General features: G+C 40.4%; 1 protein-coding gene across 1 annotated transcript in view; it reads right to left on the bottom strand.

The window, feature by feature from the left end:
- The window catches only part of LOC133456494 (C-type lectin domain family 18 member A-like), a 124,141-nt gene that overhangs the window by 33,681 nt on the left and 66,649 nt on the right, over positions 1–23,811 (bottom strand). The window contains exon 12 of the mRNA XM_061734978.1: positions 18,644–18,719. Coding sequence (XP_061590962.1) covers positions 18,644–18,719 — 76 coding nt within the window. The remainder of the gene's footprint in view (positions 1–18,643; positions 18,720–23,811) is intronic.

The following is a 23,811-nucleotide window of genomic DNA, read 5'->3' as shown; positions in this document are numbered from 1 at the left end:
ATGCGCTGAGCTGCAGCATAAATGAATATATACCAACATTCACACACACATGGCTAAAAACTATATTTAAATTTTGTTTTGATTTTGTTTATTCGTGCCATCGTGCCCTGAACTCCCGGTGTCGCCACCTACGGCTCACAAACTTATCTCCACAGAACATCACGTCTGCAGTGCATCAACCTATTCACCGTCCTCTGCTCTCTGTTGTTCTCCAAGGTCTCAAAGGCTCTGCCAGTGGCCCTGAAATCAGTAGATGCACTTTGCTCCTTTCTCAGTTGGGAGTGACCTTTTCCCCAGCAGTGCATCCACCTCGGACTGCACTGACCTTTACCTACATTACCGCGCCAGTCACCTCTTAGGAATGGACTGCAAACAGCACATTGTCTGTGTATCCATGCAGAGAGAAAGCTGTCATGGGACGTTGGGAGAAGCCTGACAGAGAGGTGGAAACAGCACTTATGGTGTAAAATGGATGTAAAGTGGAAGGGTGAGGGAACATTGGGTTTTGATGAATAGTTAGGGGGCTGTTTCTGGCCGCAGGAGCAGCAAAAAAACTGCTACCTTTGTGATTTGCCCACCATTGACTGTTCCACACTCAGTTTTGCACATGAAGGGGGGAAATAATGGTTTTTGAAAAGACTAAAAGCTTACATGAAATTATTTCTGCATTCCCTCTTCTTTCACTTGACGTAGCAACCTAAAAAAGGACAGATTGATGACTTCAGAAAACCACAAAAACACTGTCAGACTCCATTTCCATTGTTACAAAGATGGGGGCGACGGGGTGAAAAGCACTTCATATCCATCACTTTTCATGTTTTGCTTTGCTTTGTAGAATCTGTTCTGTGCAAGTATTACAAATATTAGTGGCTTCAGTTAATCACCTTTTCCTCAGCGGAAAAACAAGCCAGTTCTTTTTTAAAACCTGTTTGGAACTGGTTCTAGCACCAGCAACCATTTTGAGTGGCCTGAAAAGCCCCAACAGTCAGTGCGGTTACATGCACATCTACGGGTAAATCAAGCTATTGGCAACAATTTAGCTAAGGATTAAACTGGAGCTTCAGAGAAATCCAAGTATACATGTGCAAGAAGACAAACGATTATTGGGTGAGGTGCGTTCGACTCTGCGACGCTAAGTGGCACCATACCTACTTTCATGTTGGCATTCTTCAGGTACAATTAGTAAACAAGTGCAAAGGAGGACAAAAATAAGAAAAATAGAGAAACATTTTCTCATCAACAAAGCATATTTTACATTTTTATACATTACATTTTAATGTTATTGTTATTTTATTGTCTGAAAAATTGTTCAAATATGTCATTTTGTTATTTGAATTTTTTTTAATTTGTTTTGTTGATGAAAAAATATGTCTCTATTTTTGTGAGGGGGGATATATATTGTTTTTCGGCACTACCTTGTTCTCTATAGCTGATATAACATGAATTACTCCTATATATTAAATATATAATATTTGGTGCCTAACTGTTTCCCAAGTATATTAGTGCGTGTGTGAATGAATAAATGAGACTTAAAACGTAAATTTCTTTGTAGAAAGGCGCTTTATGAAAATAAGTCAATTTACTTGTATTAGTTTACAGCGCAGTCTTGCCACATCCAATATGGCGGGGACGTCAGTAGGCGATGCAATGTGCTGATTGGCTCTCCAGAAACGCTTTGAAACCCGTGCCAAAGATCGCTGATTGGCTCTTATTATTGGCACGTCAAAACACTGCCATAATTCGTAGTTGTAAAAAAAAGTTTGTAGCTTTTGTAAAAAAAAGTTTGTAGCTTTGTATATCCAATGTTGCACACAGACTAATTAATTCCACAATTAATTCCAAATGTTTTACACATGCACAAAATATTTCTACAGTACCAATTTTTTTTGCACATGCACAAAATATTTCTACAAGTACAAATATTTTTTGCAAGTACAAATATTTTTTGCACACACACAAAATATTTCTACAAGTACAAATATTTTTGCACACGCACAAAATATTGTTACAAGTACAAATATTTTTTGCAAGTACAAATATTTTTTGCACACACACAAAATATTTCTACAAGTACAAAGTTTATTTACAGATACAAAATATTTATGGCTTTAATTTGAGCCCATACATGTTGTTGTGATGCCGTCACTTCCAGAAGGGGGAGTCCCGGGGCAGTCAGTAGCTCGGTTCAGCGCAAGTTGCATATACATGCCAAAATAACTTGGATTAGGACCGCATTATCTGGCACTAAAAGCTCGATCTCAAAAGCGTCAGTTCTGTTCGACTACAGCCAAACTAAGGTGTATACATGGCTTTTAAAAATTCAATATCGGTCGGATTAAGGCAACAATTCGACTTTCTGTTAGTGCATGTAAAAATACTGACTGTAGCACAGAGGTGGTAGTGTGATGATGTGGGCCTGCATGTGCCCAAAACGTTGTTGGGAGATGATACTTTAACATGACACTATGATTACCTGTGGATTTACCAAAATACAGACTAAGACAACTGTTCCTCAGAATCTTGAATAAAGTCAAATACATCAGCTTGACTGTTGTGCAAAGCACTTTGACAACATTTGAACAGGAACAAAACTGAATAGAGAGATAGATTTTAAGGGGACAGGCAGGATAACATGGCCACACCAGCAAAGACCAGCAGAAAAACAATTCAGAAATGTGTGCAGGACTGATAACTTCCACTCTGAGGAGGATTGACAGTCTGGCTTGTACAAGTGACGCAGACACAAAAAGGAAATGATTGCACTCATGTTTTTGACATGAAACATGGAGTTTTTTCACGACACCCAGCACGACTTTCAAAGTAATGCGTTTCATGTCAGAAGTGCTTCTGTGTCTTTTGTAGATTGAGTGGGACTTGCCACTCAGTAAACCACTCACACACACAGACGATTTATCTCATACCATAGATGTCAGGAGGATGGTTTTCTGTAAGCCACGAAGTCCGATACGAGCCTGGGGAAAATTCCTTTTGAGCCGTTTCTAGCCATCTACAGTCTGTTTTAATTATGTGATGTCATTTTGAATAATTTGATATTTCCCTGTTATGGGTAGGTGTGTTTACCTGTGACGTACACTGCGTGTGGTGTGATATTCGGAGTTCAAAACAACATCCACGTCTGTCTATGACCTGCCTAAACGAAAGGCATGTAGGCAGGTCTTCTTTTCTTTCAGCATTTGTTTTCATCTCCATAATCCTAAAATGACTTCTTGCCACACCAGCAAACACAGGACAAAAAACCTTGTGTCCTGTAAAGACACAAATGTGGTGGTCTGAAGGATGTTTACAGCACCCCCACCCCAGTTTAAACCCTACATGTACATGTTCTTCGGGAACAAATTGTGCTCAATTAACACAACATAAATGAGGAGGATGATAATAATCTGTTTTACATGCCTATTTATGACACCAAAGCAGTATGAGATTACAAGAGTGATGTATGAAATACATACAGCGCATTCAGGAGAGAAGCTGAACATAAAAACCAGCGAACTTCAGCTCCATTTGCTCTTTGTTCCGCTACTGCATGCAGGGGATTTAGAAATGTCAGCCAACCGAGCCTCCGGCTCAGATAAAATGACAGGTGTTGCATGGAAACAAATGAGATGAATTAAGACAGAACATTAAAAAGAAAACATGACAAACAAAGAAAACAAAGATAGCAACTGAGTCTTTTTCTGATAAAGATTTTCAGATTATTCTCAGTATTTCATACCGTCTTTAAATTGCCAAACTTGGGTTTTAGACACTTTTTCCAAAGCGTCTTACAAAAAGAGGAATGCAATGAAGGAAAAAGTAGAGGGAGTCTTGTAGTATACCAAACATGAAGGCAATTGCAAAATGTGAGTTGAAAACACAATCAAAAATCCTCATAAATAGAGAGGTACAAATCAGACTAGAGTTAGATTCAGTTAGTTCTGTCCTTTAGACAGTCAGGAGAGAAGAGGAATACGGAAAAGGTGGATCTCCAAGCGTTTCTTGAAGACAGAGAGGGACGTCCCTGTTCTCATGTCAACTGGCAGGTCGTCTCATGGTCTGAGTTTTAGTTTTACTTGGTTATTTAGGTTCGGCTTTGATTGTACCATTTGTATTGGATTATTTCCTGTTTTATTTTGAAAGTCTGCTTCTTAGTGCGTTAACTTGTACTTGGTCTTCTCTGTTCTGTTCCAGTCTGCCCTGATTGTTTACACCTGTGTCTCATCCGCCCCTGTGAGTATATGTCCTGTTATTCCTGTCTTCCCTGCTGGTCTGTCAGTTTATCACCCAGTGTTGCTGCCCCGTCATGTTCCTGTGTGATTTTCTTTGCCATACTTGTAACGGAGGCTTTTGTTTTTATTTTGGATTACCTTTTTGTTTTAAAATAAGACTTGGACTTCCGGTTATGGCGTGACGCTGACTAGTCGCAGATAATACAGCTCTCCACTAACTTTCTGGAATATACCTGAAACTCGACTGACAGCTCGATTGACGACTATTTACAGCCTTGTAAATACTTCTTTGGGGACGATGCCACCTAAAGTTTGCAAAACAGGGCAGCAAACATCCAAAACTGGGATACGACGGGACGCTGCTAAAGCAGAAGCTAAGTCCTCCGCAGATGATGCTAGCAGCGTGGATAGTGCAAACGAGGGGACGGCGGGAGCAGGCATGCCCACGAACAGCGACATCCTGAGTGAGATTCGCTCTTTAAAGCAGGATTTCACCAAACAATCTGCCGATGTGATGGAAGCAATAAACGGGATCAAAGTGGATATTGAATCCCACGCCAGGAGGATTGAAGAGGCTGAGGGGAGAATCTCACAAGCGGAGGATGACGTAACAACTCTCCGGCAAAAAGCAGAAAGGCTGGAGGAAACGATTCAGCTATTGAGCACCAAGGTTCAGGACCAAGAAGACCGGGCAAGACGTTCGAATGTGAGGCTGATTGGACTCCCTGAAAAAACTGAGGGTACGGACATGTGCGCCTTTCTGGAAGAGTGGCTTCCTAAGATCCTGGGCGATGCTCTGACTCCTGCACCTGTTATTGAGAGAGCGCACCGTATCGGCCAGGTGAACCCAAGCAGGTCTTCTACCGCACCCAGGACCATTATAATGAAGTTTCTGAGCTACAAGGACTGCGAGAAGACCCTGAGAGCAGCCAGGAGGATGGGAGAAGTGCGGCATGAAAATCACCGTCTCAGCTTCTTCCCGGACTTGTCGTCCGAGACCCGGCAGCGCCAGCGCGAGTTTGATGGAGTTAAGGCCCGGTTCAGATCCATGGATATTCGTTACGGGATGCTCTACCCGGCCCACCTGGTGATTACTCATGATGGCAAGCGTCGGATCTTTAAAACGGTTTCTGAAGCGGAGGAATACCTGCGGAGGATGCAGCCGCCGGCGCGGGGGTCGCCGGCGCGGGGATCCCCCGGTCCTGAGAGCTGAGATGACAAACGCAGGATCCCCGTGTCGGCTTTAATCCGGATGCAAGAAATAAATATCCTGGAATAATGTACATTCTTAAAGCCGTTACTAGTGACTCTTGGCTGTGGAGCTAAGGACAGAACGCGTTTAACTTTTCTCTTTTACTCTGTTTCCTATTTACTTTTTTAACCCTTTATCTACCGCGCTCCATCATAAAGGTATGTAGGTCGCTATCCTGTTTAATAGTATTATTTTGTTTCATTAACGGAGGCACTATTGTTTTTTATTTATTCTTATTTTTACAAATAGACTGATAGATACCTCCAGATTTAATTTCACTGTCTCACGTAGCTATTAATAATGTGAAGAAGACGCATGATGTTGTTGCCTCCACCGACGTTTTTGTTTGGATTTAAGGAAGGGGAAATGTGACAGTTAGTGTGCATGTAAAATTATTTTTATTTATTTATTTGTATTTTTTCGCTCGTTTTAATGCTCAAGTGCTGCTGTTATTTCAGACACTTGGAGTAATACGTGGGGAATGAATGTACAGTACAATTTCATTCCTTAACACATTCTTTATTACTGCTGAATCGAGTTTGTGGTTATTTGTCTTTTATTTAGTGGGTCTGTTTATGCTATGGGTCAGTGTTCACATTACGTTGCTCCTCCTGGAGAGGATCAAACGTTCTGCATGACTGGAGTTCACGTTAACTGTGGGTCTTTTACATACACTTCGTTTGGGGAAGTGTATGGTGTCCTCATGTTCAAGGTTATCTTGGCTTATTATGTGAGTATTATGTCTTTTTATTTTATCTATTTTTTATTATCTTTATTTTTTTTATTACTCATCACTGCTTTGTCGTGCGCAAAAAGGGAAAGATGGAAGAGAATTGCTCGAAGTGATCAGAATGCTCATAGTTACCTCATGGATGTCAAAAATAACAAATCTCATGGCTAACAAAATAGATTTAAAGATTTCCAGCTGGAATACGAGGGGTCTTAACAAGTTGGTTAAGCTGAAACAGGTTTTAAGTAGAATTAGACAAATGAAGTCCAATATCATTTTTATACAAGAAACTCACCTAATTAAAAAAGATATTGGTAGGATTCAAAAAAGATGGCCAGGTCAAAGTCATGCTGCTTGCTTCAACTCCCAGTCCAGGGGTGTGATGATACTGATTCATAAATCAGTTCCCTTTCGTTTGAATAGCAAATTCATAGATCCAGCAGGAAGATATATCATACTCAGTGGGACGATAAATTACACTCCAATCAATTTAATAAGCATATATGCACCAAACAAAGATGAACCAGCCTTTTATCAAAATCTATTTCTATCCTTGTCAACATATCCAGGTCATTATATAATTGGCGGTGATTTCAATTGTGTTATGGATCCAACAGTGGATCGCTCAACAGGCATTGATGTATCTCATCAACAGACACGAAAAATTATCAAGAAATATATGACTGAACTAAATCTCATAGATACTTGGAGGCATCTTAACCCGGATAAAAGAGAGTACTCGTGCTTCTCGAGCACATACAAGTCATATTCAAGGATAGATTATCTATTGATCTCGAACGCGCTACTATCAAAAATTGATAAGTGCTGGTTTGATGGCATATTACTATCGGACCATGCCCCAATCTCAATGACTATACAATTACCCAAAGTATTCTCCTCTCCACCCAGATTTCGTTTTTTATCTAAGTGGCTCCAGTACCCTGATTTTGTGACATTTCTCGACCGGAAAATAGATGAATACTTCTCCATAAATACAAATCAAACTAGTGCATCAGTAAAATGGGAAGCTTTTAAAGCATTTTTAAGAGGTGAAATAATAAGCTACACTAAATATAAATCGAAAAAACATTATGAACAGTTGAACACCATTGAACAGAAAGTAAAGGAACTTGAAAGACAACTCTATCACAATAATATTCCAGAAAAGCAGCTGGAGCTGCTCCAATTGAAAGCCCAATATAATGAATTAACTACGAACAAGATAGCCTCAAATCTATTATGGTTAAAACAGTCGTATTATGATCAAGGAGAAAAGGCGGGTAAGTTGTTGGCATGGAGGATAAAAAAGGTACAAACAGAAAGGGCTATCAATATGATAACATCTGAAGAAGGAAAACAGTTAATTGATCCAGATGAAATAAATGCATCCTTTGCAAATTATTATAAAAATCTCTATAAATCTGAGTGCCCACGTGGATTAGATGACCAAAACAAATGTTTAAATAGGCTTAATTTTCCAATCATATCAGAAGAGGAGAGACTTAATCTTGAAGAAGAATTAACCATTGAGGAGTTATCACAGGCTTTGATGGGTATGAACAGTGGGCGGGCTCCTGGACCTGATGGTCTACCTGTAGAGATATATAAGAAGTTCTCAACCAAGCTGCTCCCACATCTTTTGGAGGTGTTTAATGAATCCTATGAAAAAGGAATTCTACCTCCGACATTGAGAGCTGCTACGATTTCTCTACTGTTAAAGCCTAACAAGTCACCCTCAGAAAGAACATCTTACCGTCCCATATCCCTAATGTCGTGTGACACCAAAATTCTATGTAAAGCTCTGGCGAAAAGAATAGAAACTCTTCTTCCGAGTATAATAAATAATGACCAAAATGGCTTTGTCCTAAATAGACAAGCCTTTCACAACACTCGCAGGCTCTTGAATATTTTATTTGCAAAACAGAACACTAAAGGACATGCAATCCTATCATTGGATGCCGCAAAAGCATTTGATAGAATTGAATGGAGTTATCTTTTTGACGTTTTGAAACGATTTGGAATTGGGGAAAATTACATAAAATGGATAAGATTACTATATACAGAACCAATGGCAGAGATTTTAACTAATGGTCAGTGCTCCACCCCCTTTAGATTATGTAGATCCACACGGCAAGGCTGTCCCATGTCACCATTATTGTTTGTTTTAGCCATTGAACCTTTAGCTATGGCTGTCCGGCAATCAGCTGAAATTACAGGAATTACGGTTGGCAGAAGGGAACATCGTTTAGCTCTTTTTGCAGACGATATTGTTTTGTTTTTAACAAACCTAGACACCTCACTCGTAGCATTAAACAATATTTTAATTGAATTTGGACTTTTTTCTGGATATAAAATTAACAATTCTAAAAGTGCTTTATTAATGTTGAATAAAGAAGAGAGGGAACACCCACTGATTCAAACCCGATTTGCCAAAGCTCCAGGGGGGTTTACTTACCTGGGAATTAAAATAACTCCAGAGGTTGATAACATTTTGTCTGCCAATTATGACCCGCTTGTTAGAGGGATAGAGGACATGCTCGAAAAATGGAGTCTGCTTCCGATTTCTATGATTGGACGAATTAATATCATAAAAATGTCAATATTACCGAAGTTCCTGTATCTCTTTCAATCAATCCCTCTCTCTCTTACAGCCTCTTTTTTTAACAGATTGAGGAAAATGATCACCAACTTCATTTGGAATAATAAGCGTCCTAGATTACGTCTTTCCCTTCTTTACCTGCCATTTGACCGGGGAGGGCTTAGACTCCCCAATATGAGACTTTATTACTGGGCTGCTCAACTGCGGGCTGCCATGTTCTATTTTCTGGACGGAGATGTTCCGACCTGGGTGGAGATGGAGAATAGTTCAACGGAACTTCCACTTTGTTCTTATATCTATTCGGCACAAAGGAAAACCCTGATGAAGCAAACACGCAACCCTTTTCTAAGAAACTCCATATCTATTTGGCATGAAGCCCACACCTTTTTGAATGTAAATATTGTACTATCACGTTTCACTCCTATCTGGGGAAATGATAGTTTTAAACCTGGGAGGCAAGATGCAGGTTTCAAACAGTGGATAGATTTGGGGATAACTAAAATGAAGGATCTTTTTATCGATCGTACTTTAATGTCATTTCAACAGCTAGTAGTTAAGTATAACCTTCCCAAGAAACATTTCTTTAAATACTTACAAATCAGAAGCTTCATACATGCTCAAAGTAAAACTTACGAGGAACCGCCATTATCTGTTATTGAAAAATTTACAATTAACAATTTACAGGGCAGGGGCCAATTATCAAAGCTATATAACATACTTTTAAACGGTTTGCAGGAAAGTTCCCATTCTTATTTATCCTCTTGGAGGAATGATCTACAACTAGATATATCCACAGAAGAATGGGAGAAGGCCTGTCATCTAGCCCAAACCCAGAGTATAAACACGAGAGGTAGATTACTACAATACAAATGGCTCTTTAGAACCTACATTACTCCCGTTAAGCTAAATCATTTTAATCCCAACATTCCAGACAATTGCCCTAAATGTGACATAGAAAGAGGTACCTTGCTTCACTGTATATGGGAATGTAAGAAAATACAGGATTTTTGGAAAGATACCCTTCGCCTGATTTCCAGTTTAACAGAATGTATAATTCCCGTCGAACCTAGATTGTGTCTGTTACATATATACCCTGAAGACTTTGGTGCAAATGCAAAGAAAAGAAAGCTCATAGATTTTTGTTTATTACAAGTAAAAAGGGTAATAGCCTTGAAGTGGAAGGATGTTCAGAGTCCTAATTCCACCCAGTGGTTAAAAGAGATGTCTTCACACCTAGTATTGGAAAAATTAACATACATTCTAAGAGGTAAAGTTGGAGAATTTAATGACATGTGGTCACCCTTTTTACGTTTTATGGACAATCTGCCCAATGATTCTCATGGACAAAGATTAGATGACGATTAATTATTATTTTTGTGTATTTTTTATTTTTTTATCTTATTCTTTACTTTTGATTATTATTACTAGTTATTTTATGTATTCACATATTTTCTGTTGAGTACTTTTGCTGAGGACCCTGGGGGGGAGGTTGGGGAGGGGTGGGTGTTTTTGGGCTTGTTATGTATGTTTTGTATGTTTGTTATAAGAGTGAAAATCAATAAACAGAATTTGAAAAAAAAAAAAAAAAAAAAAAAAAAAAAAAAAAAAAAGACTTTGCTTGTTCATCTTGCAGCCTATGGATCTCCTGCATCTCCTACAACTCATCCCATGACGGGTTTCTCCTCAGCATGGGATACACTTTATTTTGTAATGCTGGCCACAATTTCTCCTGGTTATGTTGACATTACATGCAGCAGAGGTATAGCTGAGTTTAAGGAACAGGAACACGGCATCATTCCTGTTATAAAGAGTAATAAAGAGTCCAGTTAGATATAAACAACTGCTCATCAGACAGAAGTATGGGAGGTCAAAGCTGTAAAACCAAGATGGTAACTGTGATCGATGTACAGCACTACCAAACTTTAAGGGACAACAATTCACTTTCTTTTAAACTACATAAAATGGGTGAAATTGAACATAACCCTGATTTCTTTTTGCATCATGGCTGTGTCAGAGATCAGATTAGATGGGGTTAGCTTCCTGTTATTTGGATCACTCAGTCACAACAAGTAACTCACTGCTCCAGGCAAAATGCAGAGTTTATATTCACCTCTTAGAAAACAAAATTTCTGCCATCAGCCAATTTGAGCCTATACAACAGATGGGCCTGCTGCACTGCTTCCATCCTAACTCAAACTCCTTTATGACTGGCCTCTCTGATCATTAAAACAGATTATACGATATCAGGAGCGAAGCACACGTGAGCAGACAAAAATACCAGAGAGCAGATGCTGAGTACACTCTGTTACTCGCTGCCAGGGTCAGTCCCATCCCTCGGTGCTCCTTTCCCATCTACACTGGGAGGCAAAATGAGGCAGGTTGTAAAACGAGCACTGTAGTAACTTTGACACAGCTCAGGGCCTTTTATTGGGAAAAGCTATAACTGCCCACACTGAATGAGGTTTGCCTTGAAGATTTTGCACAAAACGCCAGAGGAGGGAAGTGAATTGAGCTGACAGGAATACCTGGTTAAGCCTGTGGCTCTCAAACTGAAATAAAAGTCAAATTCCACAGCTATGCTTTGGTTTATCTGAAAGCTTACAATAAAAACCTTTTTTTTTTCCTGTGCATCCTTCAGCCCTAGTCACAGATTAATTGAATGGATGCACATGCACATCTCTGACACGGTTCCAATGGCACCTGAGCCTCCTTGTAAAGGCCACACAGTACAGTACAGTGAGCTTTTGTAGTTGTGCACCAGAGCATACAGGCTATGGCTGCAGCAGCATCTGTGCCTGCCTTGAAAAACGCTCGCCTCTCTTTCCACCCCAATCCTGCCTCCACAGCTGGGGCTCACTGAGCTGGAGGGGAAATGTGACAGTCAGGAGGTAATGATAAATGATAACACCCATGTGTCGTCAGGGTTGCTCTGGAGCAAATAGCCTTGGGGGGGAAACATGAAATAGGACGAGGGGTGGGAAACGGGTCTGCTATCACGAGACAAATGATTTTAACTACATAAGGACATAAAATGAAAAGGTTTTTAATTTGGGTTTAAGACTAGATGGACATTGAAAATGTAATTTTGAGCCAGCTCATACAACTTTCCACCAGTAATATCAGTTCAGAAATGATTTTTAACCTGCTTGAAGGTGGCTGAGTAGATTACACTGCTTCAGCATCTTGGACAGTTTGAAACTTTGCTCGTGAACTAATCTAGGCCACAGGCAGAAGTGTTTGTTGGCGAGTTGGGTGAGAACAGTGAGAGGAGGGAGCAGACGGGGCCACAGAGCTGCCAGCAGCACAAAACAGGATGATTGGAGCCTGCACACAAGAGATTTTTGGTTGCTTTCTGAGTGATGCACATTTGGCTGTTTCTGTTTGGGAAACGATCGCGTACATAAGATTATGTTACTCTTAGTCTCTATAGTCTATAATCATGAAATTTAGAAAAAAAGAAAAAACACGCCTTTATCATTTTACTTGTTCATGGACATGCAGGGGATCTATGTGCATTATGGGGCTTTGAGTGTTTGTGCATTTCAACGAATAGTTGAACCATGGCATTTTTGCATGCTGTTAAGAAAAAAAGCCATTTAGAAATGTGACCAATAATTTTACATGTGATTTTCTCATCTCCAGCTAATTTTTCAACCCTTTTTTTCCCCATTTAAACCTGATCTCCCAGAAACAATTGAAATTAAAGCTGCAAGCAGCGATGAACGGGCCCTCGCACTCACAGCCACCGTCCCCCATAAGCATATCAGAAATGACACCACCCACGACTCTCTATGTCAAACCATCCAAAAGTTATGGCAGAAAATAGGGACAACCAATCAGAAGAAGGGGCGGGGCTAATTTTCACTAATTGTGGTCAAGGACTCAAAACCGAGTCTGATGACACCACCCACGACTCTGTATGTCAAAGGATTCAAAAGTTATAGCAGAAAATAGGGACAATCAATCAGAAGAAGGGGCGGGGCTAATACAGGCCAAAGAAGGCCAAGGACTCAATACAGCGTCCGATGACGCCACCCACTACTCTCTATGTCAAACCATTCAAAAGTTATAACAGAAAATAGGGAGAACCAATCAGAAGAAGGGGCGGGGCTAATTCAGGCCAATGAAGCTCAAGGACTCAATACCGATTGAGGTGACACCACCCATGACTCTCTGTCAAACCATTCAAAAGTTATAGCAGAAAATAGGGACAACCAATCAGAAGAAGGGGCGGGGCTAATTAAGGCCAATGAAGCTCAAGGACTCAATACAGAGTCCGATGACACCACCCACAACTCGCTATGTCAAACCATTCAAAAGTTATGGCAGAGAAAAGTATTCTAGGGGGCGCTGTTGAGCCATTTTGCCACGCCCATTAATGCAAACCATGAAATATCAAATTTATCGCCAGGCCTGGCTTGCATGCAAAATTTGGTGACTTTTGGGGAACTATCAAATATGGAACAATCAGATGAAGGGGGGCGCGCCTTATGGCGTCTAGCATCGCCACGGTAACACTTTTGAAAGAGAAAAGTAATGTGCATAGTCGCAAGATGGAGACGCACATTTTGAGGTATAACACACCTGGGTGCACATTACGGTTCGGGCCGTATTAATTGCCGAAGGAATGGCATAAATCGCGCCAAAATTGCACAATTAATTCAAAATGGCCGACTTCCTGTTCGGTTTCGGCCATGGCGCCAAGAGACTTTTCTTTAAGTAGCGACATGATAAAGATGTGTACCAATTTTCGTTCATGTACGTCAAACTGTATTATGGGGCTTGAGGCGCAAAGTTTTTTCTCTTTGAACCAATCAGATGAAGGGTGGGCGCGCTTTTTGACGTCTAGCGTCGCCACGGTAACACTTTTGAAAGAGAAAAGTAATGCGTGGTGTCGGAGGATGGAGACGCACATTTTGATGTATAACACACTTGGGGGCATGTTACGGTTCGGGCCGTATTAACGGCCGAAGGAATGGCATAAATTTCGCCAAAATGACAAGACTAATTCAAAATGGCCGACTTCCTGTTCGGTTTCGGGCATGACGCCAAGAGACTTTTCTTTAAGTTGCACCATGATACAGGTGTGTACTGATTTTCGTGCATGTACGTCAAACCGTATCGTGGGGCTTGAGGCACAAAGTTTTCAAGGGGGCGCTGTTGAGCCATTTTGCCACGCCCATTAATGCAAACCATTAAATATCAAATTTTTCGCCAGGCCTGGCTTGCGTGCAAAATTTGGTGACTTCCTACAGATACAATAGGGCCCTAATAAATGAACAACCGTTTAAGAGGCAACTGTTTAAATAATGGATTTGTTGTAGCGAAAGAAATACTCTCAGACAGCGCTGGATCCACTGATTCCACTGCTCAAAACATGAAAAAAACATTTTTTTAAATAAGACACAGTATCAGTAGAAAACAATTGGTAGTTTGGTAATAAGAAATGCTTAGTTATGTCCTGATGTGCTGTCTCCTTTAAAAGTAAACTACCTTCTACCGCACTGCATGCTTATTATCATATTGTATGTTAAACATTGCATCTGGACACACTGAACTGCAGCAGTGAGTTTTATTATGTGTCAATACCAGTATCTTTAAGCGGGAGGGTTGGCAGTACATCAAGATGTGAGCCGCACAGGCTTAAGCAGTGTAGATGCTTGTCTTGACATTTTTAGGTTCTGCTGAACATTAAATGTATTGCTTCAGACATGCATGTTTTTTTTCTCTGGATGACTAACATTAACTGTGATGATACAGCTCACTTACGATAAAAGGCAAAACGAACGTCTATTAAAATGGATAATATATTTGCAACATTGATGACATACTCATGAGCAATAGGCATTATTTGCTTATTAGAAAAGTATGGGAATGCTTGAAAGGAAAAGCTACAATGTGATTACTGCAGCACTTTACTTGTTTGATACCAGTGTATAAGCACCGCCACTGGGCATGTTTAAAGGGGACATATTATGAAAAACACGTTTTTTCTTGTTTTAACATATATAAAGTGGTCTCCCCTCACCCTGCCAGCAGAGGGGAGACGAAATCCCATGAATTTCTGCAAGGTCTGTGACCCCCGCCCTACTGAATCCCCCAGTGTCACGTGATTTTTTTAGCCGATTAGAATCTGCGGCTATGGTGACGTAGGCATAGGCGCAGAGGTTCGGCCTCCGCTGCTGAAACCACGCCCACAACCAGCTCTCTCCGCCGGCTCGAGCGTCCGCCATTTTTCAGAAGCGGTGGCTGTTTGAACAGCGAGGGAGAGTAGAAATTAGATTTTGCATCGACATTTACCCTCATAAAAGGATCAGTTCCCACAGCACGGACTCGGCAACTGCACACGAGTCAGCGGTAAGTTCCTTTTTTTTTTAATGTTATTTATATTTGTATGATCTTAGCATGGGCAAGTATTTAGCTTAGCTCCGGAGCCCCGGCGCCGCATACGGAGCTGCCGGAGCTGCCGGAGCTGCTCACGGACCGGCCCGGCTCCAGTGTTCCCTAACGGAGCCACTCACTCGTTAGGTAAATTAGTGATACATTTTTTCTGTCTGGTTTCAGATCGTCCAAGCACCTGAAGCGACACCTTCAGAAAACTCACGGTCCTTCCTTGAGCCAGCAATAGTGCATAAATCTTATTTATATACAACTCATATTTTATTTTTTTAACAATAAAGTTGGCATTTGTGAAAATTCAGTGTTGTGATTTATTTACAGTTAACATGATTCATCTGTCTTGTAACATAAGAAATGATGATAAATCTTCCTCTGTGAAGACGAGGTGACTAAAGGCTGATTTATGGTTCCGCGTTACACCAACGCAGAGCCTACGGCGTAGGCTACGCGTCGATTTAACGCAGAACCGTAAATCAGGCTTTAAGATCCGTTTACAGCGTGTAACTGAATGAGAGCGTCTGACTATCAGGTCGAGCTGCGTGACATCGGACGCTCTCTGTCTACACTGAAACTGTTAAACTCGCGGCCAGTTAGGACAGTCTAATACAAAAAAAATAAAGCCATGGAATTGATTTTGTTGCAGAAGCTTCTCGCATGGGACACGTTTTGTGTACGACGCAGTCGGCTGCTCTGGCCGGAGCGAGGCTTATTCTCCTCCCCTCCTACACGTCATTCAAGCAGCCAATCAGCGCAGAGCCTCATTATCATAGCCCCCCCCGCCCTGAAAATGAAGCACAGAAAAAGGCTTTAGAAGCTGTAAAACTAAAGACAGGGCCCACAGGCTGGATTTCTGATTTATGTAGAAAAAACAAGCTTTAGATTGTTTTTAAGACATTCATCCTGTTTAAAATATACATTAAATGCCATAATATGTCCCCTTTAAATGTTATGCATGGCTGTGTGAAGATGCAGAGAGCCACGAGTACAGCTGAAGAAACTCACGTCTTTTCTTTTTCTGTATGGTAAGAGGCTGGACAGGTTCTCTGTTGTCATATTGTCACTTCTGTGAAATATCAGTTGGGCTTGATGAGTCCATTTCATTTATCATTTCATTTGTCATTGTGTGTGAATGTGTGTTATACGACTAACCTCATTACTGCATGGATCAGTGCTGTTGTATAAGTACTTGGTGGAATGGGCGAGTCTTTGATGTTAAGGTCAGAGGAAGTGCAGGAGGGAGCACAGACAGAGAGCTCAATTTGAAGGACATGCTGGGGACATAATATTTTATTCTACTGCGTGTATGTCCCTAGCCAAACGTAAAATGAATAAATATAATTTCTTATATGTTTTTATTTAAGATAAAATATAATTTAGTATTGTGTGGCAACAAGGTCGTGTGATGCTTAGCACTGACAGTTCCTGACAAAAGCAAAAGCAACCATGCCCAGATGTGTGTTTTAATGTTTTAAATTGGCCTGTTAGGTGTTTAACCCTCAAACTAGTTAACAAAGCTATTTAGCTGTTGATCTCACGACAAGTTAACCGTTCTGCCTTCATCATACACGTGTCCGAACTGGATGCCAGAATTTGCAGAACATTACTTATTTTAAATAGTGAAAAGCCCTGAGATGAGAGAATTGTATTACTTTTGTGAAGAGCAAAGTTGACACAGCACTGCAGATGTTGGAGGGACTACCCTCACACTTGGAATCAGATAAACGCTCATCCAGATTGAAAAGCCAAAGTAACAGTTTCGTACCATGATTGTTTTACTGCATTTTCCGCACTATAAGGCGCACTTAAAATCCGTAATTGTTCTCAAAAACTGGCAGAGTGCCTTATAATCAGGTATGCCTTATGTATGAATTCTTATTGTGCTTACTGACCTCTAACCAATTTTATGCGGTACACTGGGCTCAAAAACAGTGCAGTTTTAGTGTGACTTTGGTAGCAAAGAAGGCGCTTCGCTTGATTGATTGTCGGACCATTAAGCTGACACATTAAAGTCGGTCCTTGGTTGGAACAGGTTGCAACGTCAGACAACGGTAGATAACTAATTATGTAGCGCTGGCAAGAAACCAGCATCTAATCCATGTTACCTAGTTTTTAGCATAAACCCAATTTTCAAATCTATATCATAGTCCAATTATAATCAAATGTTGGAATACAATGTTGTTCCAACCTCACACTAACTTCAGGTGTCTGCCATCACTGGCAACGATGAACCAATCAGAGACAGGACGTAGTACTATTCTTACTTCCACCACTTTTTATTTGTGGATTTGTGGAAAACTTTCTGGGGTTAGCCATGAGAGAAGCTCATCCTGAAACAGCCTGTAGCCCATATAGTCAAACAGCTGAATAAAGGTTGTTTTTCAACAGTCAACAGCTAGTTTTATGCTGCCTTAGTTACCAGTAGATGCTACCACCATAGTATGTACATTCACTCCAAAATCTAATGTATGACTTGAAATTTTCAATGCACGTGAGGTATAGTACCCAAAAAACACGAAAGGAGAAGTTTTGCAACTATATAAGATATTGCAGAGGTTCCCTTAAGAATGAAAGGACTTCCAAAAGTATTACATGCGAACACAAAACATGTTAGCTCACAGCTGGAAGGTAACTGACATGTTTAATATCTACTGCGTGCATTTGTGTTTTCACATGTAAGCACAAGCATTTCAGTTAAAACATACACTGGTTAACTGAACCTCCCTGTTGTTGATTTAAAGTCGTTTGAGGTCTGTTGGGCAGCGTCCTCAGTAGAGCCGCCCCGCATCAGAGGGATAAGAGTTACAAAGTGAGAATCTACTCCAACTTGACACTGACAAAGAGCATTTGTGGTTTGTTCTCGACGAGAACCTCAGACCCACAGAGCTGCTGCCATAGTAAGAGATTTAGTCCAAGGAAATGGCTGGAGTCAAGAGAAATGGAAATGCAAACAATTTCAAACAAGCACACACACACTCACACACACCTGTCATCTCCACTGCTCTCCACTCCTCTCTCCAGCAGCTGAGCACCTAGTGGGCATAGCTCCATTGTCCTGTATTGAACTGCCAGCAATAAACAGTAATCAGCTCCGATCATAGGTGTGCACTACGTAAACAGATAGATTAAAACATTGACTGATGGAGACTGCACCTGTGGAGGAAATCAATAGCAGCTTATACACACTGCAGGTACGAGGCTAATAACAAATAATGCTGCATTTATTGGAAGGCTGAGATGCAACGGTTGCGTTACAGATAAAGGGCTGCGGCAAATAATAGAGCGCATGATTAACTCTCTGTGTGTGTGTGTGTGTGTGTGTGTGTGTGTGTGTGTGTGTGTGTGTGTGTGTGTGTGTGTGTGTGTGAGGTTGCAGAGTGCCTTTGCACGTGTGGGTGTTTGTGAGTGTACTGAGAGAGGGGGGGGGGGGTCATACTCACCCATAAGTGGTGTTGCTGGCCCTCTTACTCGCTGCCCTGGAGCGGCTTGACTTCAACTCTCCACTCATGCTCATGTCTGCATGAAAGAGCAACCAATTAACTTTGTGCTGATACAGGAAAGAGCAACAAAATACGAGAAAAGAAAATGAACAGAACTCGCAGTGTGAAAATGCCCAGATGATTAATAATCCTGTGTATTGTACAACGGTTATTCGAGACCATGTTTGTGGAGGCTAAATTTGACAAACGCTATATTTCGACATTGTAAAGACTACAGGAGAGATATCAGCTCTCTCATGTCCATCTCTGCTTGCTCCATCTTCTCTTCAATGTCACCTTTTAACTGTCTCAAATGCTAACCCCACCCACCCCGCCAGCCCCTGTCCGCTTTGTCTTGCATGCCTTCTGCACACACCTGAACAAACACACTCCAACCAGCCAGTTAATCCCAAATCTTCTTGATTACACTGTATGCCAACAGCTCAGTGTTCATGGTGTAGTTGTGTGGCATCGATTTGCCAAAAAGGAGTACAAAAAAAGAAAGAAGCAGAAGGACAGAAGAAAAAGAGGAAAGGAGTCCGGTCTGACATGGACAGATGGGTGGTGAATGGAGTGTGACTGGGCCAGCTGCACATAAACTCACACAGCGTGACTATCAAATGGCTGGAAGCTACAATTAATTAAGTATGGGCCTCAATGTGTGAAAAGAAATTTAGATACGTGTATGCACCTTTACCTCCCATGGCGGTTATAATTTCTAGACAGTTTGTAGCCCAACAATGCCTGCTGGATGGCTTTCCTGCAGGAGGTCGTGTGTCTGCTGGTGGGCGACAGGCCCCTGCTGCAGACACCTTAACCATCGTCCATCTGAGTCAATGCACACATGCTCAAAAAACTAATAGATATAGATATATAGATCGTAGGAATGGGCGATATTTTACCGTTCACGATAAACCGTCAAAAAAATTCCTCACGGTAAGAATTTGTCATCTCGCGGTAAAAACGATAAATTCCTGTTGATGACGTTTTTGTGTAAAGCTGATTTAAGGAAGGAAGGAAGGAAGGAAGGAAGGAAGGAAGGAGAGAGCAGGAGGAAAGAAGGAAGGAAGGAAGGAAGGAAGGAAGGAACAAAACAAGGAAAGAAGGAAGGAAGGGAGAAAACAAGGAAAGAAGGAAGGGAGAAAACAAGGAAAGAAGGAAGGAAGGGAGAAAAGAGGAAGGGAAGAAGGAAGGAGAGAGCAAGAGGAAAGAAGGAAGGAAGGGAAAAAAGAAGGAAGGAAGGAAGGAAGGAAGGAAGGAAGGAAGGAAGGAAGGAAGGAAGGAAGGAAGGAAGGAAGGGGGAGAAGGAAGGGAGAAAACAAGGAAAGGAGGAAGGAAGGGAGAAAAGAGGAAGGGAAGAAGGAAGGAGAGAGCAGGAGGAAAGAAAGAAGGAAGGGAAAAAAGAAGGAAGGAAGGAAGGAAGGAAGGAAGGAAGGAAGGAAGAAAACAAGGAAAGGAGGAAGGAAGGGAGAAAAGAAGGAAGAAAGGAAATGAGCCTGAAAGAAAGAAAGAAAGAAAGAAAGAAAGAAAGAAAGAAAGAAAGAAAGAAAGAAAGAAAGAAAGAAAGAAAGAAAGAAAGAAAGAAAGAAAGAAAGAAAGAAAGAAAGAAAGAAAGAAAGAAAGAAAGAAAGAAAGAAAGAAAGAAAGAAAGAAAGAAAGAAAGAAAGAAAGAAAGACATTTCCGTTGATGAGGTTTTTGTGTAACAAACATGGCGGATCTGAGAGCGAAATAGATTTATAGTTGAAAAGATGGAGTTGAATTGGTATTTTTTTATCGTCATTTTTATCATTATCGGGATAAATGCCAGAAATTATCGTGATACATTTTTTAGTCCATACCGCCCATCCCTAATAGATCGTATAAGACACAATGAGAAATGCACACTAAACATACCCCATAAATATCTCATAATGCACTGAAGTGCTACTGTAAATGAGAATCCTATTATTCAAAAGATTATCAATAAGTAAAGTTTGTCAATGTCATGCTCAAAAAAAGAAGTAGCATATCCATTTGATCCAGCAGTACTTCAAAATGCACAAAAGATTTACATCTTCCTTTCAGAACTTGATGGAATATAACCCTTTAAGACAGATGGAAAAGAAAACAAAGTTTTCTAATGCATTCGCTAAGCATTATGACGGCTGCATGATTGCATGATGGAGCCATTACCCAGGACGAGAGACGAGGCTGCTGTTGAGCACGGTTGTCTATCTCAACAGGAGCAAAATCCTCAGGAGGTAATCAGAGTGCCTTTTTGGTAAACAGAATCCTACATGGTGCAGTGAGCTTCAGCAGTGCAGACTTTATACGGCACGCTTTGAATTCAGTTTCTGTTGGTCTTGTGGAAAAATACGTTCTGGGATCGGATATGGACAACCGGGTGCCCTAAAACCCCCAGCCCACATTTGTTTTGTTTTTATAACCAAATAAAAGACGCTGATAATGCTGAAAACGGTCCTGCTTACTTTTTCTCCCCTTTTTTTCTTATGTAAATGCACTTACGGTACTTTCTTTGTAATATTTTTCATTGGTTGCGTGGACCGTCGTGGTGGCTGAATGATAAAAGTCATTAAAGGTTGTCATTATAAAACGCTGTATATTCACACGACAGCTAATGAGATTCTCACCAGGAAACATGAGTGACAGACAATGGCTGACATTGTTTTGCTAGGTGTCCATCCGGTAGATAGAGATGGACATCAGGGTGGAAAAGGTGGTGGGTAGTGAGCTCTTTGTTTATTTTAAAATCGCTCTTCTTTTCTGTTTCTCCCCTGAGACTTTTTAAAAGTAGCTCTATCTATTCATTGATGTAAAAAGGACTCTGGCTAAGCAGGGTAGCACTTCGTCATATGCGAAGAATTTACCTACTGCCTTTTTGAAAAGATGTGAAAGAGTTTGGCAATTGCAGTGGAGAGTTTTCCCTCTTCTACTATGTTGATACGCATGTAAAGTGAGAGAGACGATGACGTGTTATTAACATTGTATCATGACTAATGATCCTCACACAACATCAGTGGTGTCAGGGACAAGCCCAAGAGGTTTCATTTTAAAAAAGCGACATGTGAACTCAGAAGTCAAACATTAGTGTAATCTGACATAGCCTTCATAGTTAGTTGGGAAAATTTAAAGCAAATGCCCACATCAAGGTCACACATAATCAGCCGTAATTAGTTATAAAGCCTCTGCAGGTCTACAGTGTGTCTCAGTCAGAGTCAGAGGCTTGATGGAGAAAAAAGTGAGAGCTGGCTTAATCACGCTAGTTGGAAGCAAAAAAAAAAAAAGAGACTCTCATTTTGAGACTCTAAAATAAGTAGGAACAACACATTGACCCGCATTTTCTTTCCAAGATCTAACTCGCTACTGTGCCCAGGAAATCTTAAAATCCTTTTATATTTCTACATATTAATTATTACTATTATTATTAGTGAGCTATCCAATATTCACACAAAAAATAAATAAATGAGGCCACTGATGTGTGTGAGATGGGATAATAACATGATCAGACAAAAATGGTGCCGTGTTCAGTTATAATTTGATTTTGCATTGCTTCTTCAATCGTTCACACATCATATGACTAAATGTTTTATGCATTTATTAACTAAATTTAATTCAGCATCTTAATTACATAATTTTCTCACGGCTCCAACGTGTCTGAGGTAATGACTAATACTTTTTTTTCCCCAAAAGCACTCCAATCACAAAATAATCTTTGGCCTCGTAAGCTCGCTAAATCATTTGGTTTTTCGGAAAAAAAAAAAAATCCTAAGCAAAAGAACCTAAATTAATTAATTAAATAATTCAGTACAACGTGGATGCCCATTGCAAATATCGTTCAATTACACCTGCAAAATAGGTTTATTTTTGTAATTGCTGCTAAGCATCCAATATTCATATTGTTGTTTCTCAGACCAACCCCCCAGGCAGCACAATTTTAACAAAATTTGTTCATTTCTTTGTGTTTTGTATCACTCTTAATATCAGTATAGTAGAAAAAGTATTTTTCCTTAAAATTACAATTATTTGGGACATCTGTATACTCTTGTCACATCTTTTTCCTCACATGCTTTGCTTGTGTTCATAATTTAAACACAGCAATGTATTAATGTCCTAACATGCCACTTTATTAATGAATCTGTAGCCTGGGACTCCACATTTAAAAGTGCTTTGGCAGCATGGATGGCTCTTGCTGACAATGACCTACTTTCCACTCTTTGAAACTCACCACAAGTCTGGCTTAGCAAAAAGCAACTTAAGGTTTTAGTTTTCACTTTCGTCATTAAAACAGTGCTATCACAACCATCATCCTTAATCCACATGCTATTATCTAAAGCCACGCCCACATTGGTCTGTTTTTAATTTAAATGAGAGAAACTTTACTGTTGCACCTGATATCCACATCAGTCTGCTGAGTTCAACTTTGGAAACTGAAAATCTTTGATCTGCAGGGTAGATCCTGTTTCATTTTTTGTGAACACATCCACTAATGTAGACAGACAAAATCAAAAGCCTCTGGGAATGATGACGTAGGTGCACAGACTTTCTTCATGATACGCTCTCTTGGGTAACTATGTATGCTTCCTTGATCTGAGAAGCCTTAATAATATAACCATCACTGGAAGATAAGACCAGGATGCACCTTCACGACAGTGTAAACAAGCATGTGGCGTTGGAACAGCAAGCGCCGCTGACTCTGGTGTCCTTGGTATCAGCTCTTAGGCAGCCAAAGTCTGCATTTAATAATACTGCAACTGTGTGTGCAGGAGGTCATTACACAAGCAAATTGTAATGAAGGTCATTTCCAGCCTGTCTGAGTTTAAATGCTAATGAAGATGCAGATTGGATTTATTTGAAAATACTACTTTAATGCAAAAACAGATTACTTTGGAAATACTAAGACAACTCAATGCTATAAGGCCTTTAAGATACTTTAGGTTGGTTTGACGTGCGATGTGAGTTTGTGCATTTAAGTGACGTGCAATATATTCAGCAGTGCTTAACGTCACGTCACACCTTAAAGGGGACCTATTATGAAAAACACGTTTTTTCTTGTTTTAACATATATAAAGTGGTCTCCCCTCACCCTGCCAACACAGGGGAGACAAAATACCATGAATTTCTGCAAGGT

This window comes from Cololabis saira, chromosome 2, assembly GCF_033807715.1.
Source record: "Cololabis saira isolate AMF1-May2022 chromosome 2, fColSai1.1, whole genome shotgun sequence".
Lineage (NCBI taxonomy): Eukaryota > Metazoa > Chordata > Actinopteri > Beloniformes > Belonidae > Cololabis > Cololabis saira.
This window is presented reverse-complemented; position numbering and strand designations above follow the sequence as displayed.